At 43.7% G+C, this 15,484-nt stretch overlaps 1 protein-coding gene across 1 annotated transcript in view; it reads left to right on the top strand.

Annotated features, from left to right (window-relative positions):
- LOC309553222 (putative N-acetyltransferase CML1) overlaps positions 1–14,800 on the top strand; it is a gene marked incomplete at its 3' end in the record, with an annotated part of 35,106 nt that extends 20,306 nt beyond the window's left edge. Inside the window, exon 2 of the mRNA XM_082254175.1 lies at positions 14,119–14,800. Coding sequence (XP_082110301.1) covers positions 14,126–14,800 — 675 coding nt within the window. The 5' untranslated portion in view covers positions 14,119–14,125. The remainder of the gene's footprint in view (positions 1–14,118) is intronic.
- Positions 14,801–15,484: the final 684 nt, after the last annotated feature.

Here is a 15,484-nt window from a genome sequence, read left to right as displayed (position 1 = left end):
GTCCGTTAAAGTCACGCAGTGCCAAATCGCAAAATAGGGCCTGGTCTTTGAGCCGCCAAATCCTCCGGGCTAATACTCTGGTAGTTTACATGTGCAATTTCCATTGTTATATGTTATATAATTCCTACAATGTACTTTCAATGTTTACTGTGAAAACTTAACGTTGTATAATTTTCTATGTTCAATTTTAATAAACGTTTATAATCAAAAAAAAGTGGTTAAAAAGCGGAGTATACTACCACTTTAGGGGGGAAAATCTTCCGGTCCAGAAGTGGTAACATCAGCATCAAGATACTGCACAACCAACCCCCTTTGGCATTACTGCACCTAATAAAACTATTATAGCTTTTCTCTGTTTAACTACCTCCCACCCGGGCCATTGAACATATACGGCCGGGCGGGAGTCTCGTCCTTCTGAATGGACGTTCCGGAACGTCCTTCAGAAGGAGAGAGATCGCGCCGCCGCGGGCACGCGCAGCGGCGCGATCTCGATGTGCCTGTGTCCCTCGGAGCAACATCATTCGGCAGGAGGGCCCTGTGATTGGCCCTCCTGATCACATGACGGCTGTGTCCAATCACAGCCGTCATGTAATGTAAATAGAGCCGTTGTAACGGCTTCGATCTCTTCTCCTCCTGACAGATCCTGTCAGTGAGGAGAAGAGGGATGATCGGTGCTGCAGCTGGGGTGATCAGTGAGTATTTCTGATTACTCACTGATCACAGGGGGGGGTCTGTGCTGGTAATCATAACATTGATTACCAGTGCAGCCCTGGGGGGGGTGCCACTAAGCCACTAGGGATGCCCACCCATGACCACCAGGAATGCCCACAATGGCCACCAGGGATGGCAAGCAGGGCTCAAAGAGCCCCCCAGTGCCCTCCCTATCAGTGTTGCCCACCAATGCCATCTATCAGTGTTGCCCACCAATGCCATCTATCAGTGCTGCCCACCAGTGCCGTTATTGTCATCTATCAGTGCCGCCCACCAGTGCCCATTATTGCCCACCAGTGCTGCCTATCAGTGCCCATCAGCACCCCCCATCAGTGCCGATCAGTGCCACCCATCAGTGCCAATCAGTGCCGATCATTGCCGCCCAACAGTGCCACCTATCAGTGCCCATCAGTGCCCATCAGTGCTGCCTATCAGTGCCCATAAGCACTGCCTATCAGTGCCCACCAATGCTGAATATCAGTGCTATCTATCAGTGCCACATATCAGTGCTCATCAGTGCTGCATATCAGTGCTACCTATCAGTGCTACCTATCAGTGCTGCATATCAGTGCCACCCCATCAGTGCCACCCCATCAGTGTCTCCTCATCAGTGCCTGTCAGTGCGGCATCATCAGTGCAGGAAAAAACATATCTATTTACAAAATTTTATAACCTAAACAAAAAAACTTTTTTTTTTTTTCAAACTTTTCAGTCTTTTTTTATTTGTGCACCAAAAAATAAAAAACCTGACGGTGATCAAATACGACGAAAAGAAAGCTCTATTTGTGGGGAAAAAATGACACAAATTTGGTTTAGGTACAGTGTTGCATGACCGAGCAATTGTCATTCAAATTGCAACAGCGCTAAAAGCTGAAAATTGGTCTGGGAAGGAAGGGGGTTTAAGTGCCCAGTATTGAGGTGGTTAACATCCGACCGTCCTTCTCTCTTAGTGGGGAACGATCGTGGGTGCCCGGCGGCAATCGTAAACCACCTGCCCCGTGCATCATAGTCCCCGCTGCCGAGTGGGGGCAGGAGCGCTCCGTCCCCTAGCTTCTCGCATGCGACTGACGTCGGTTTGCGTAAGAGAGCCACCCTGCCGCAGTAAAAAAAGGAGGCGGGTGGTCGGAAAGTGGTTAAATACCACCAAAAGAAAGCTCTATTTGCGTGGAAAAAAAAAAAACTGTGCCCCCTCGTGTACGGATCCACCTTCACTCATGCCTGGGATGGCTGAGGAACCCGAAGATATTTCTTGGTTTATTGACATTTCAAGACAACTTTCCTTCTCTAACGCACGTAGCATTTTATGTGTAGCATTTTATTTGTAGCATTTTATTTGTAGTATTTTATTTGTAGCATTTTATTTGTAGCATTTTATTTGTAGCATTTTATTTGAATCCTCTTCCTGTGGTTTAACAATCGATCCAACAAACCGTCACATAGCACCCTCACACGTTTAACCACTTCAATACCGGGCACTTTTACCCCCTTCTTGCCCAGGGTAATTTTCAGCGCTGTCACAATTTGAATGACAGTTGCGTAGTCATGCAACTCTGTACTCATATGACATTTTTATCAGTTTTTTTTTTTCCACACAATTAGAGCTTTCTTTTGGTGGTATTTAACCACTTTCCGACCACCCGCCTCCTTTTTTTACTGCGGCAGGGTGGCTCTCCTACGCAAACCGACGTCGGTCGCATGCGAGAAGCTAGGGGGCGGCACGCTCCCGCCCCCACTCGGCAGCGGGGACTATGATGCACGGGGCAGGCAGTTTCCGATTGCCGCCGGGCACCCGCGATCGTTCCCCACTAAGAGAGAAGAACGGTCGGCTGTTGTAAACACAGCTGACCATTCTTCTCCCTGGAATGATCACAGAGCGCCTGTGATCCTTCTATATAGGATCACAGGTCTCTATGATCATTTCACAAACCACGCCCCCCACAGTTTGAATCACTCCCCTAGGCTCACATTTAACCCCTTGATCTCCCCTGGGTTAACCCCTTCCCTGCCAGTGTCATTATTACAGTGACGGTGCATATTTTTTTAGCACTGATTACTGTAGTAATGTCACTGGTACCCCCAAAAATGTCAGTTAGGGGGTCTGATCTGTCCGCCGCTGCACCAGCGTAGGGTCTGACAATGGGTGCAAGGATTTAATCCCGATACCCAATGGCAGTCAGGGTGCCATTGTCTAGCCTGTAGAGGTCTGTGCGTCCCTCCATGGATATGCCTCCCCAGACCATCACTGACCCATCACCAAACCGGTCATGCTGAACAATGGTACAGGCAGCATAATGTTCTCCATGGCTTCTCCAGACTCTTTCATGTCTGTCACATGTGCTCAGGGTGACCCTGCTCTCATCTGTGAAAAGCACAGGGTGCCAGTGGCGGACCTAACAATTCTGGTGTTCAATAGCAATAGAGCTTAATGGTGCCGGGCAGTGAGCACAGGGCCCACTAGAGGATGTTGAGCCCTCAGGCCACCCTCATGAAGTCTGTTTCTGATTGTTTGGTCAGAGACATTCACACCAGTGGCCTGCTGGAGGTCATTTTGTAGGGCTCTGGCAGTGCTCATCCTGTTCCTCCTTGCACAAAGGAGCAGATACCGGTCCTGCTGATGGGTTAAGGACCTTCTTCAGCCCTGTCCAGCTCTACTAGAGTAACTGCCTGTCTCCTGGAATCTCATGCATGTTTTTGAGACACAGCAAACCTTCTGGCAATGGGACGTATTGATGTGCAATCCTGGAGGAGTTGGACTGCCTGTACAGCCTCTATAGGGTCCAGGTATCTCCTCGTGCTACCAGTAGGGACACGGACTCTAGCCAAATGAAAAACTAGTGAAAAACAGTCAGAAAAAATGAATAGGGGAAAACAATTTCAGTGGCCTCCATCTGTAAAACCATTCCTGTTTTGGAGATTGTCTCATTGTTGCCCATCTAGTGCAATGATTGTTAATTTCACTAACACCAAAGCAGCAGAAACTGATTAAAAACCCCCTCTGCAACTGACCAGATCACTATCCCAGGAGTTTAAATGACTTGATGCTACACTCTGATTAACAAGTGTTCCTTTAATATTTTTGAGCAGTATATATATCGATCAATACTGATGGCCTCATGTCTTGAGTCCCGAAAATGCCAGGACAGTACAGATATCCCCCAAATTACCCCTTTTTGAAAAGTAGACAGTCCAAGGTTCTTAGTAAGAGGCAAGTTTTTTTTTTAAGTTGTACTGAATTTTTTTTGGACACAATTATTTGGAAAATGAAGAACAAAAAAACAAACCAGTCACAAAAAAAAAAAAAAAAAAAAAAAAAAAAAAACAGTCACCAGTGCAGTACAGCATTTATCATATAACTGGAGTGGTGGTGTTTAGGGAACACTGACTAGTGACAGTATGTAAAAAAAAAAAAAGTTTTTTAATTTTTTATTACATTTTTTTTTTTTTTTTTTTTTTTAGGATTATTTTTAACACACTGTGACCAGTGCAATACAGTACTACTCTGGGGAAGTGATCAAGGGTTTTATTTATTTTTTTTTACATACACATTAATTTCATTGGTATAAGCAACCATTTTCTACTGATTAAAATGGATTCATTCAGTGTCTTGTTGTGATTAGCTGTGACTGACCAAAGCTAATCACATGGTACAGATGGGCTGTGATTGACTCTGTCTGTACCATGTGATCACTGTGACCAATCACAGCTAGCAACACGATTGTATACAATGGATGGCAGGAAAGGAACCCAATCCATTGTTTGCAACTGTCATGGGATCTGCTGTGATTAATCACAGTGATCACATGATACTGGCAGCAGGCCAGTACAATGATCTGTCTGGTGGAAACAGCCGGTGACGGATCGCGCAGCACCTTCAGGATATCATTTGGCAAAAGGGCTGCCCAGCCATCAATCTGCTACAGGCTGGGCAGAAAGGTGTTAAGAAAATGGGTAGATGACCCTTTGTTACACTAACAGTATCCCAGCAATTTACATTGCAGCCACCAAGTTTCTAGAGGGTTTAGGATTCAAAACATGGTCCCCTATTGGCCAGACTGATCTTGATTTTTGTTTGAGATGGTGCACAAATTGGAAAAAAAGTTTTAATTTTACTCACAATTAAATGTCTGTGTACCTAACTGGTGAAACAGATGTAGTGGAGGGGGAAATCTCACACTTGCCAATCCTCTCTGCCACACAAGATCTGAGTTGGTTTTAAAAAAAAAAAAAAAGATATAGTGTTAATTAATATAAATAGACCACTATAGCCCTTAAAGAAGATACATACGTAAAAAACTACACCGACAAGAATCTACATGTGGATGTGTGACTTGGACCAAAATCGAGAATCTCCCACCTCCCCACGGTCACCAAATATTGTGTCTGAATAGTCAAAATATATAAATTGTGTCTAGAAATCCATCCTCTGAGCTGAGTCTAAACTGTGTCTGGAAATTCATCTTCTGAGCCTGTCTAAACTGTCTGGAAATTCATCTTCTGAGTAGGGATGATCGAACGGTTCAGGTCGACCATCGGTTCGACCCGAACATTGACTGTTCGAAATTCGGGCGAATTCCAAACTTTTTGCTGAAAAAGTTCGGAATTCAGCAACCAGAACTGACCAAAATGCAATGGGACAGGAACTGGGCTTTAAAAGCCCGTGATTGGACCAGAACCATCAGTAAAAGCCAATTGAGGGGGCAGGAGGATGCTAGGAATGTGATTGGAGTGACTAGGGGGTCCAGAGGCCAATCAGTAGTGAATACACCCCCCAGTATATAAGATAGCCCCGCCAAATCTCTAGCACTTTAATACAGGGGCTGTGGAAGAGAGTGGAAGCAGTTCTGTTACTCCTGCTTCAAAGTGTAATTTAGCAATTATTAGTGTGAAGAAAGGGATATCTAGTGTAGTTAGGGTACTATTTTCCACTATAGTTAGATTCAATAATCTAGTTTCTTTAGGAAAAGTGTTAAGTGTCAGGGTGACTGTAGTGTAGTGTAGGGTTAACTGACTGCTATGGCAGGGTGACCAAACCCTTCCATTTCAGGGTGACCGCCATAGAAAAAAGATTGTTTCTATTAGAATTGCAGTAGAGCAGGGATATGGCTCCGCTACATTCACACCTGGCCGTTTTTGTTGCAGGCGTTTATTGGACTTTTTAGTGGACGTCTTTGGAGGTAGGCATGACATCTGAACTTCTGTGTAGGGGTATATATACACACACACATATATGTATATATACACACACACATATATGTATATATACACATACACATATATAGGTGTGAAAGTAGCAGAACCCTATGCCTGCGCTAATGAAATTATTTGCAGGCATAGGGCTTCGCTCCTATCACACCTATATGTGTCTATGTGTATAAATACATATATATGTGTGTGTGTGTGTGTGTGTGTATATACCCCTATACAGAAGTTCAGATGTTATGCCTGCCTCCAAAGACGCCCAAAAAATGCCCAAAAAAACGCCTGCAACAAAAACGCCCAGGTGTGTTGTTGCAGGCGTTTTTTTGGGCGTCTTTGGAGGCAGGCATAACATCTGAACTTCTGTATAGGGGTATATATACACACACACATATGTATTTATACACATACACACATATAGGTGTGATAGGAGCGAAGCCCTATGCCTGCAAATAATTTCATTAGCGCAGGCATAGGGTTCTGCTACTTTCACACCTATATATGTGTATGTGTATATATACATATATGTGTGTGTGTATATATACCCCTATACAGAAGTTCAGATGTTATGCCTGCCTTCAAAGACGTCCACAATATAGCCCAATAAACGCCTGCAACAAAAATGGCCAGGTGTGAAAATAGCGGAGCCATATCCCTGCTCTACTGCAATTCTAATACAAACGATCTTGAAACTTCACAGGTTCACTTTTTAGACCCCCCAGACACGAAATCCAAAGAAATCTAATTTTTTTTTCAATAATTTTTTCAATAATTGGCTCTCTATCAAAAATGAAAATTTTTAAGAACTTTTTTTGTGTGATTAATAGTCCCTGGGGCATGACCCAGAACCCTATGCACTTTTTAGGGGCATTTATTGGGTTTTAGGGCTTCAAAATTGTGTTTTTTGATTACCGAAGTTCGGGTCCCATTAATTTCAATGGGGTTCTGAAATCCGGGCCGAACTTTCGGGAAGTTCGGGTGTTCTGGTCGAACCGAACTTTTCAAAAGTTCGATCATCCCTACTTCTGAGCATGTCTAAACTGTGTCTGGAAATTCATCTTCTGAGCAGTGTTAATTTCGTCGACTAAAACCGACTAAAACGTTTTCGTCGACTAACACAATTCAGATGACTAAAATACGACTAAAACTAAAATGGCATTTTAGTCTTAAGACTAAAATACGACTAAAACTAAACTGGCATTTTAGTCAAAAGACTATAACTAAAACTAAATCGAAATTTGCTGCCAAAAATTAACACTGGTGCATGCTCAAAGCATAAATAATAACATATTAGATTTTTCACTCCAGGACCAGCAGTAGTATATAATGAGTTTGGAAATTGTAGAGAAATGCTTAAATAATGCATTACAAATTACAATTGAACTACACCCATTTGATTATAGATGACTAAAATGAGTTTTAGTCGACTAAAATGTAGGGCGTTTTAGTCGACTAAAATATACTGGAGTTTTAGTCGACTAAATACGACAAACTAAAACACTTGCAGAAGACTAAAATAGGACTAAAACTAAAATGCCATTTTAGTCCTAAGACTAAGACTAAAACTAAATTGAAATTTGCTGCCAAAATTAACACTGCTTCTGAGCATGTCTAAAATGTGTCTGGAAATTCATCTTCTGACCCTGTCTAAACTGTGTCTGGAAATTCATCTTCTGAGCCTGGAGCTGCTCAGTCAGGGTCATCAGAGGGGCAGGAAACATTTTTATGGCACCACTCCTACTAGATCCCACCAGCCCCATCCATTGTAATGCCCATAGTTTTGGAATGGGATGCCCAACAAGCTCATTTAGATGTGATGTTCACGGTCAGGTATCCACAAAAATTTGCCTCACATAGTGTATAAAACAGCAGAGCTCCAGGTCTGAGCTGACATTTTGGGTGAACCTCAGCTTGGAGATTGAAGGTAAGCTTCCAGCTTCCTAATTATGTTATTGCTGGAGGACTGAGTGAAACCCATTAGGACTTATTCAGTATGATTTAGGCAATGGTACATTAAAACTAGTGAAAGTCCGAGAGGACTACACCAGCAATATAGCTAATTTGGACGTGTGACTTAAGCCTCATACACACGCTACGAATTTCCGCCGACCAGCCGTCCGTCTTTTGTCCAGAGTGGTGTCCGTTGGTTGGAATATGCTCTAGACTGCACATGAATTTTCCTGTATGACAGAATTCTACTTCAGAAGTGATGTCATATGTTGGATTGCTTTCTATGTTTTCTATCTCTCTGAGCATGCTTAGTCTTGCTCATGAGATTTTTCCCCGTCGAGTCGGCTGTCGAAAGCACCATACTAACAAGCCGAAAATCGGCAGATCGGTCGTCGGAATACTTTTCCCTTCCGAATTGCTTAACGTGTGTACGGGGCTTTAGACCCAATTCAGAATCCCCTATCTCTCCTGTTATCCTGAAATATCCTGTTCAAATATTAAAAATATCACACTAGCTCTGGAAATGTATCTTCTGAATCTGAAGCTGCTGGATCTGGAGTTAACAGAGGGGCAGGAAACTTTTTTTAGGCAACAATCCCACCAACTCTCCTCCATCATAATGCCCATCATTTTAGAAAGGGATGTTCAACAAGCTCATTTAGATGTGATGGTCAGGTGTCCACAAAAATGTGCCCGTGTAGTATGTTATAGCAGAGCTCCAGGGCTGAGCTGACATTATTGGTGAACCTCAGCTTGGAACACATTGACAGTGCTGTGTGCTCTAGTTTGAAGGTTATCTCCTGGCTTCCTAATGCTATATTATTGCTGATTAGAATCCCAAGGGCTTATTCATTATGGTTTAGGCACTAAATGTCAAAAAAAGGTGTAAACTGCATTTAAGTGTAAAATAAAAAATGTCAAAACAAATATGAATATGGGAAAGCAGCAGGTCCGGATTGGCCAATCGGGAGCACCGGGACTTCTCCGGGGGCCGTCCCACTGGGTTGCCTGATTTAAAAATAGCGCCGCATGGCGCCAACACGTCACGGCGCATGCGCCGCCACCGCCGCTCGGAAAAGGCCGTACACGTTCGGCTATTCCCGAGAATGGCCGAACGTATACGAGCTTTCCCAAGTGGCGGCAGCGCATGGCCAATGACGTGTTGGTGCCCGGAGGCGCCAATTTTAAATCTATGTGGCCTCAGGAACAGGTGAGACTCCTCCACTGGCTGCCATTATGCGGGGCTGCAGGCATACTACAAGAGATGCAGTGCTGCAGGCATGGTACACCTGTACCATGCCCGCAGCCCCTGCATCTCCTGTACCATGTCCGCAGCCCCGCATTCTCCTGTACCATGTCCGCAGCCCCGCATTCTCCTGTACCATGTCCACAGCCCCGCATTCTCCTGTACCATGTCCACAGCCCCGCATTCTCCTGTACCATGCCCGCAGCCCCACATTCTCCTGTACCATGCCCGCAGCCCCGCATTCTCCTGTACCGTGCCTGCAGCCCTGCATTCTCCTGTACCATGTCCACAGCCCTGCATTCTCCTGTACCATGCCTGCAGCCCTGCATTCTCCTGTACCATGACTACAGCCCTGCATTCTCCTGTAGCATGTCCGCAGCCCTGCATTCTCCTGTACCATGTCCGCAGCCATTGCAAACTTATATTCTGAGGTTTTAATTACATTATTTTAATATAGTCAGTCGTGAACTAAAGTGGGCCGGTCTAAGGCATGAAACTCCAGGGCTGAAAATGAGTCCCACTCCGTCCCTGGAAAGCAGCAATCATACCATGCGATATCAACATAGCCATACAAATATTAACATAAACATGTTGTGCTCACCTTGAATACATATAAAATAATGTCCAAACAATTGTAGCACCACCCCCGCAGGAGCTGCTGATTAGATTATTGGGTCTACGTCCTGCCTAACAACCCACAGAATTGGCTCGAACCCTCTCTAGGCGCAACTGACCTAGAATAGGACTGGAATACCAAATGGCTACAGGAGAACACGGATTGGAATAGAACACTTCAATAAATAATAATGACCTGTTACCTCTCTCCAGCTGCAATCCTTCTGGATAATACAATGGGACACACACAAGCTTGCTTTTAAACAGGAAATTATTTACTGTAAACCAAGTAGATAGTTTTGGTACAATAAAATATGACTTCGTAAAAGGGTACACTGGTTAGTTGATCAAAGATAAGATTAATACTATGGTATCGTTCCCAAAGATTATAACAATTACTTTAAGAATGACCAGTAGGCTATATAACTACAATTGGAATCGTTACTATACTGTTAGGAAACGAGGCTTGGCCGCTTCCGCTAGCCACAGTACCAGACAGACAGACCTATCTGAATCCCACACACAGTTCCTCTATTTCTTCGTGAGATCTTCCCTTGCAACATTGGTGCACATCAATTTGTAATCCAAGTTGAGAATGGATAATCAAGAGGATGGCAGCAACAATTACTGATCACGGCGGGGTGTCTGTGCAGTTCTGGCGGTAAAACTTCTGTGGGAGATGTAGGCCTCGAGCGGCTTTTATACAGGTACGGATGTTTGCCTATGAATCTCCTGGGGCGGTATACTGGGCCACCGGGGTTTAATTCCTTCTGTTATACTAAGGCTATCTCTGATTAAAATTACTTCTTTGGTAGATAAAGTCAGTTTTTGGGCAGGTGCCCTCTCACCAGCCAAGCGATGTCCCGGGAACTCTCTTCCGTTGTCTCAGTCTCTGATCTGCGTCATACGCCACCTAGATGCGGATGGTGAGCGATTCCAATCTCTGTAAAGCATCGACTGGGACTCCCGGAAGGTTCTTTTACTAAGGGTGGAACACTCTCGCTTAGTCACTTCGGGCCCGGGCTTCAGGCCTAGTCATCTGCTTCAGGCCACAGCGCTGAGATCTTGCTTGTCCCAGGATATTGATTCAAAGAGAGCAAACCTGGATCCTTCCTTCCTTTATCAAGCTTCCCCCAGCAGGCTGTATGGTGGGGCAATGCACCCTGGTACTCCAAAGGAATTGTGGATAATGTAGTTTAATAAAGTCCCTGACAGGAAATCACAGAGCAGCTGCAATGTGGCATTTTGGCCACTAGATGGAGCCGAGTTCCTACAAAATGTCATACAGTCTTCTTATGCACAATGTAAAAGGGGGGAAACCCCGCTACACAATAAAACATAAAAAGCTGTCATCAACTGAATAAAAGGTCCCAATCGTGACAAATAAGTTAATACAAGTCCAGCGAAGTGAGAAATAACCAAAAGTAGATGATGAAGGTGCATTGAAAGAAAAGGTATGAAGTCTACCACCCTATAGTTTCCATAAAGGCTTACCAGGTAGCCATGACCTTCTTAGAAAAGGAAGGTCAGACAATGCCTCTGCCCCAAGGGTTACTGGAATTCCCTCCAGTTAGTATCCTTCTAATGCTGGGATAGTGCCATTCATCATCTGGGGTACTGCACTCTCAAATCATATGCTTATATATTCATATTCACAAGCCTTTCTGAAAACTATAGGGTGGTGGACTTCATACCTTCCTTTCAAGGCACCTTCATCATTAACTTTTGTTTATTTGTCACTTCACAGTTTTTTTGTGGTTTTTATTCACTTATTTGTCACAATTGGGACTTTTATTCAGTTGATGACAGCTTTTTATGTTTTATTGTTCTTGCACACTGGACATTCGTTTATATGTACTCAGAGTCAGCACAACACGTTTATGGTTTAGGCACCGATGCACCATATGTCATGGGGGCCATTTTATTCAATGGTTTGTTTCAAATCTATGCCATATAAGGTGCTATGCTTTGACAATTCATTCACAAATGCCTGCATCGAGTGGTCTGAATGTTTGTTACATGCAGTGGAAGTGGTAGGAGTTCTCACCACAACAGAGCAAAACTAAAGCCCCGTACACACGATCAGATTATCGAAAGATCTGTCATCCATTTTTTGTGGCATGCTAGTCTGATGTGGAAAGTGAAGAGGTTTTTTCATACGAATTTTCCCGTACGACAGAATTTTATTTCAGAAGTGATATCATGTGTTGGATTGTTTTGTGTTCTTTCGTCTCTGAGCATGCCTAATCTTGCTCTTAAGATTTTTTTCCGTCTAAATCTGTACTAATGAGACAAAAATTGGACGTTGTATTACGGACAACCAAAAGTTTGTAGCCTGCACATCAGGATTTTGTCAGCCGAAAAGTCGGAGTCGGCTCTGGAAAGCACCATACTAACAATCCGAAAATCGGCAGATCGGTCGTCGGGACGAAATTTCCCTTCCGAATTTCTTATCGTCTTAGTCTTTTTGATGTTCTTCACTATTAAGATTCGGGCTCCTGAAAAAGCAGACTGCAAATAACACAATGGGGGTGATTTACTAAAACTGAAGCACTGGAGCCAATCAGCTTCTACCTTCAGCTTGTTTAACCACTTTACCACCGGAGGATTTTCCTGCTTAACGTCCAGGCCACTTTTTGCAACTTGGCACTGCGCAAATTTAACTGACAATTGCACGGTCATGCAACGCCGTACCCAAACGAAATTTACGTCCTTTTTTTCCCACAAACAGAGCTTTCTTTTGGTGGTATTTGATCACCTCTGCGCTTTTCATTTTTTGCGATATTAATAAAAAAAGAGCAAAAATTTTGCAAAAAAAATTGACATTTTCTACTTTGATAGTTAAAAAATATCCAATATATTAAATTTTTGTCATATATTTAGGCCAAAATGTATTTAGCTGCATGTGTTTGACAAAAAAATTCTCAATGAGCGTATTTTTAACCACTTTAAGACCGGAAGATTTTACCCCATTCCTGACCAGGCTATATTTTGCGTTTCTGCACTGTGTTACTTTAACAGACAATTGCGCGGTCGTGCGACACTGTACCCAAATTAAATTTATGTCCTTTTTTTTCCTACAAATAGAGCTTTCTTTTGGTGGTATTTTGATCATCTGTGCAATTTTTAATTTTTTTAAAAAAAGAGCGACAATTTTGAAAAAAAAAAAAAAAAAACAATATTTTTTACATTCCGATATACAATAACATTCCCGAAAAAAATGTAAAAATCAAAATTTTTTAACATTTTAGGCCAATTTCTGCTACATATTTTTGGTAAAAAAAAAAATCACAAGAAGCGTATTTTGATTGGTTTGCGCAAAAGTTATGGCGTTTACGGGTAAAGATTTGTCATTTTTATTGTTTATTTTTTTTTTACTAGTAATGGCGGCGATCTGCGATTTTTTTTGTAGGACTGCGGTATTGCGGCGGACAGATCGGTCCCTTAACTGACATTTTTGACTCTTTTGGGGGTACCAGTGACATTACTACAGTAATCAGTACTATAAATATGCACTGTTACTGTAATAATGACACTGGCAGGGAAGGGGTTAACTTTATTGGTGATCAAGGGGTTAAATGTATGCCTCATGCTTACTGAAGTGTGTGTGGGGGGAGGGGGTTATGTGACACAGGGACAGATCGCAGGTTCAGCTATGCTGAATCCTGTAATCTGTCCCTGTCTGTCACTTAGGACAGTGGTCCTCAACTCCGGTCCTCAGGGCCCCCTAACAGGCCAGATTTTAAGTATTACCTTGGGGAGATGCAGACTAGAGTACTGCAATCACTGAGAAGCAAATGATATCACCTGGGATGTATTTCATTTATCTTGCAAACCTGGCCTGTTAGTGGGCCCTGAGGGCCAGGGTTGAGGACCACTGACTTAGGAGATTCGCCCGCTTTGTTTACACAAACGGGCGGATTTCCTCACTCGATCCCTGACGATTGGGGAAGAACGGCGGTGATCACCGCCTCTCTCCTCCCCTGGCCCGACTCCCGCTGTGTCTGAATACAGCGGGAGCAAGCCTCCGGCAGGGGGCGAGCCTCAGGCGTGCGCCGCCGAGAGAGGGGAGAGTCTGGTGACGTAGGTCTACGTCGCCAGACAATGACGAGCCACTTTGCCGCAGTAGCAGCTCAGTGAGCAGTCGGCAAGTGGTTAATCAAGTTTTGACAATAAAACCTGGAAGATGATTGGTTTCCATAAAGAGCTAAACCAGATAATAGATCAACCCCATAGCGAGCGGCATTCAGGCAGAACTCCTCTTTGCAATGATTTAACCTGTAAAACAAAATATATGTGGGAAACCCAATGAGTAATACATTGTCCTTCCTACCTATTCCTGATATTTCCAACCAACACATTGAAAATTTGAATTGAATTACACTTCTATTTTGTTTCAGGGACACGATGCCAACACTTATTGTACGACAGTACAAGCACTCCGATTTTCCAGCAGTCAAAAAACTCTTTATTGAAGGATGTCATGAACACGCGTACAGTACCTTTAATTATGCTTTGAGGCAACCTCAAACCTGGCTCCTCATGATTCTTGGATTCCTGCTCCCCCTGGTCACCATGGGCTCCATCCTTCTGGCCATCTTGGATGTGGTTGTTGTATTGGTTGTGCTTTGGCTGTGTGGAAGAAAGTTCTTCTATGACATTGCCACACGCTGTATGGAGGACGACATGAAAGACATCCCAAAATATTATCTCCAGCGGGAAGGATACAATTACTGGGTGTTGGAGTCTGATGGGGAGTTTGCTGGAATGGTGGCTGCTATTATTCCCTCGTATTCTCCCGGAGGAGAGAGAAACACAGAGCTCAAAAGAATGTTTGTGGTCCCCAGCCACCGGGGCAAAGGTATTGCTAAAGTCTTGTGCAGGACAGTCATTGAATTTGCTCGTAAGAAAAGGAGTAAGGCAGTGATCCTGTCCACCACAACGGTACAAGTCTCTGCAACACATTTGTACAGGTCGGTGGGATTTAGGTGTACACACACCAGCTACATGACTGGATTCACAGAAAGACTGGTTAAGCTGCAATGGATATATTTTAGATATGACCTCGCCAATAGCAAATAAAAAATGTTGCTTGATCAAGAGTCTTTGTTGTATCAGTTTATAAAAAAACTCTTCACCTAGCTGATAAATGCAATGTGTAGTAAAGAATAGAGATGATCAAACGGTTCGGGTCGACCATCGGTTCGACCCGAACATTGGCTGTTCTAAATTCGGCCGAATTCCGAACTTCTTGCGGTAAAAGTTCGGAATTCGGCCACCAGAACCGCTTAAAATGCAATGGGACAGGAACTGGGCTTTAAAAGCCCGTGATTGGCCCAGAAACATCAGTAAAAGCAGATTGGAGTGACTAGGGAGTCCAGAGGCCAATCAAGAGTGAATACGCTCCCCATACGCCCCCCAGTATATAACATAGCCCTGCCAAATCTCTAGCACTGTAATAAAGAGGCTGTGCAATAGAGTGGAAGCATTTCTGTTACTCCTGCTGCTCCAGTGTCATTTAGCAATTATTAGTGTGAGGAAAGGGATATGCAGTGTAGTTAGGGTACCATATACCACTATAGTTAGATTCAATAATCTAGTTTTTGTAGGGAAAGTTTTGATGTCAGGGTGACCGTAGTGTAGTTTAGAGTGAACTGACTCTGCTATGCCAGGGTGACCGAACTCTTCCATGTCAGGGTGACCGTAATGTAGTTTAGGGTGAACTAACTCTGCTATGCCAGGGTGACCGAACTCTTCGTGGCAGGG

Source organism: Pelophylax lessonae, assembly GCF_965119305.1.
Source record: "Pelophylax lessonae genome assembly, chromosome: 1".
Classification (NCBI taxonomy): domain Eukaryota; kingdom Metazoa; phylum Chordata; class Amphibia; order Anura; family Ranidae; genus Pelophylax; species Pelophylax lessonae.
Note: the sequence above shows the minus strand (reverse complement) of the source record. Positions and strands in the feature narration are given on the sequence as shown.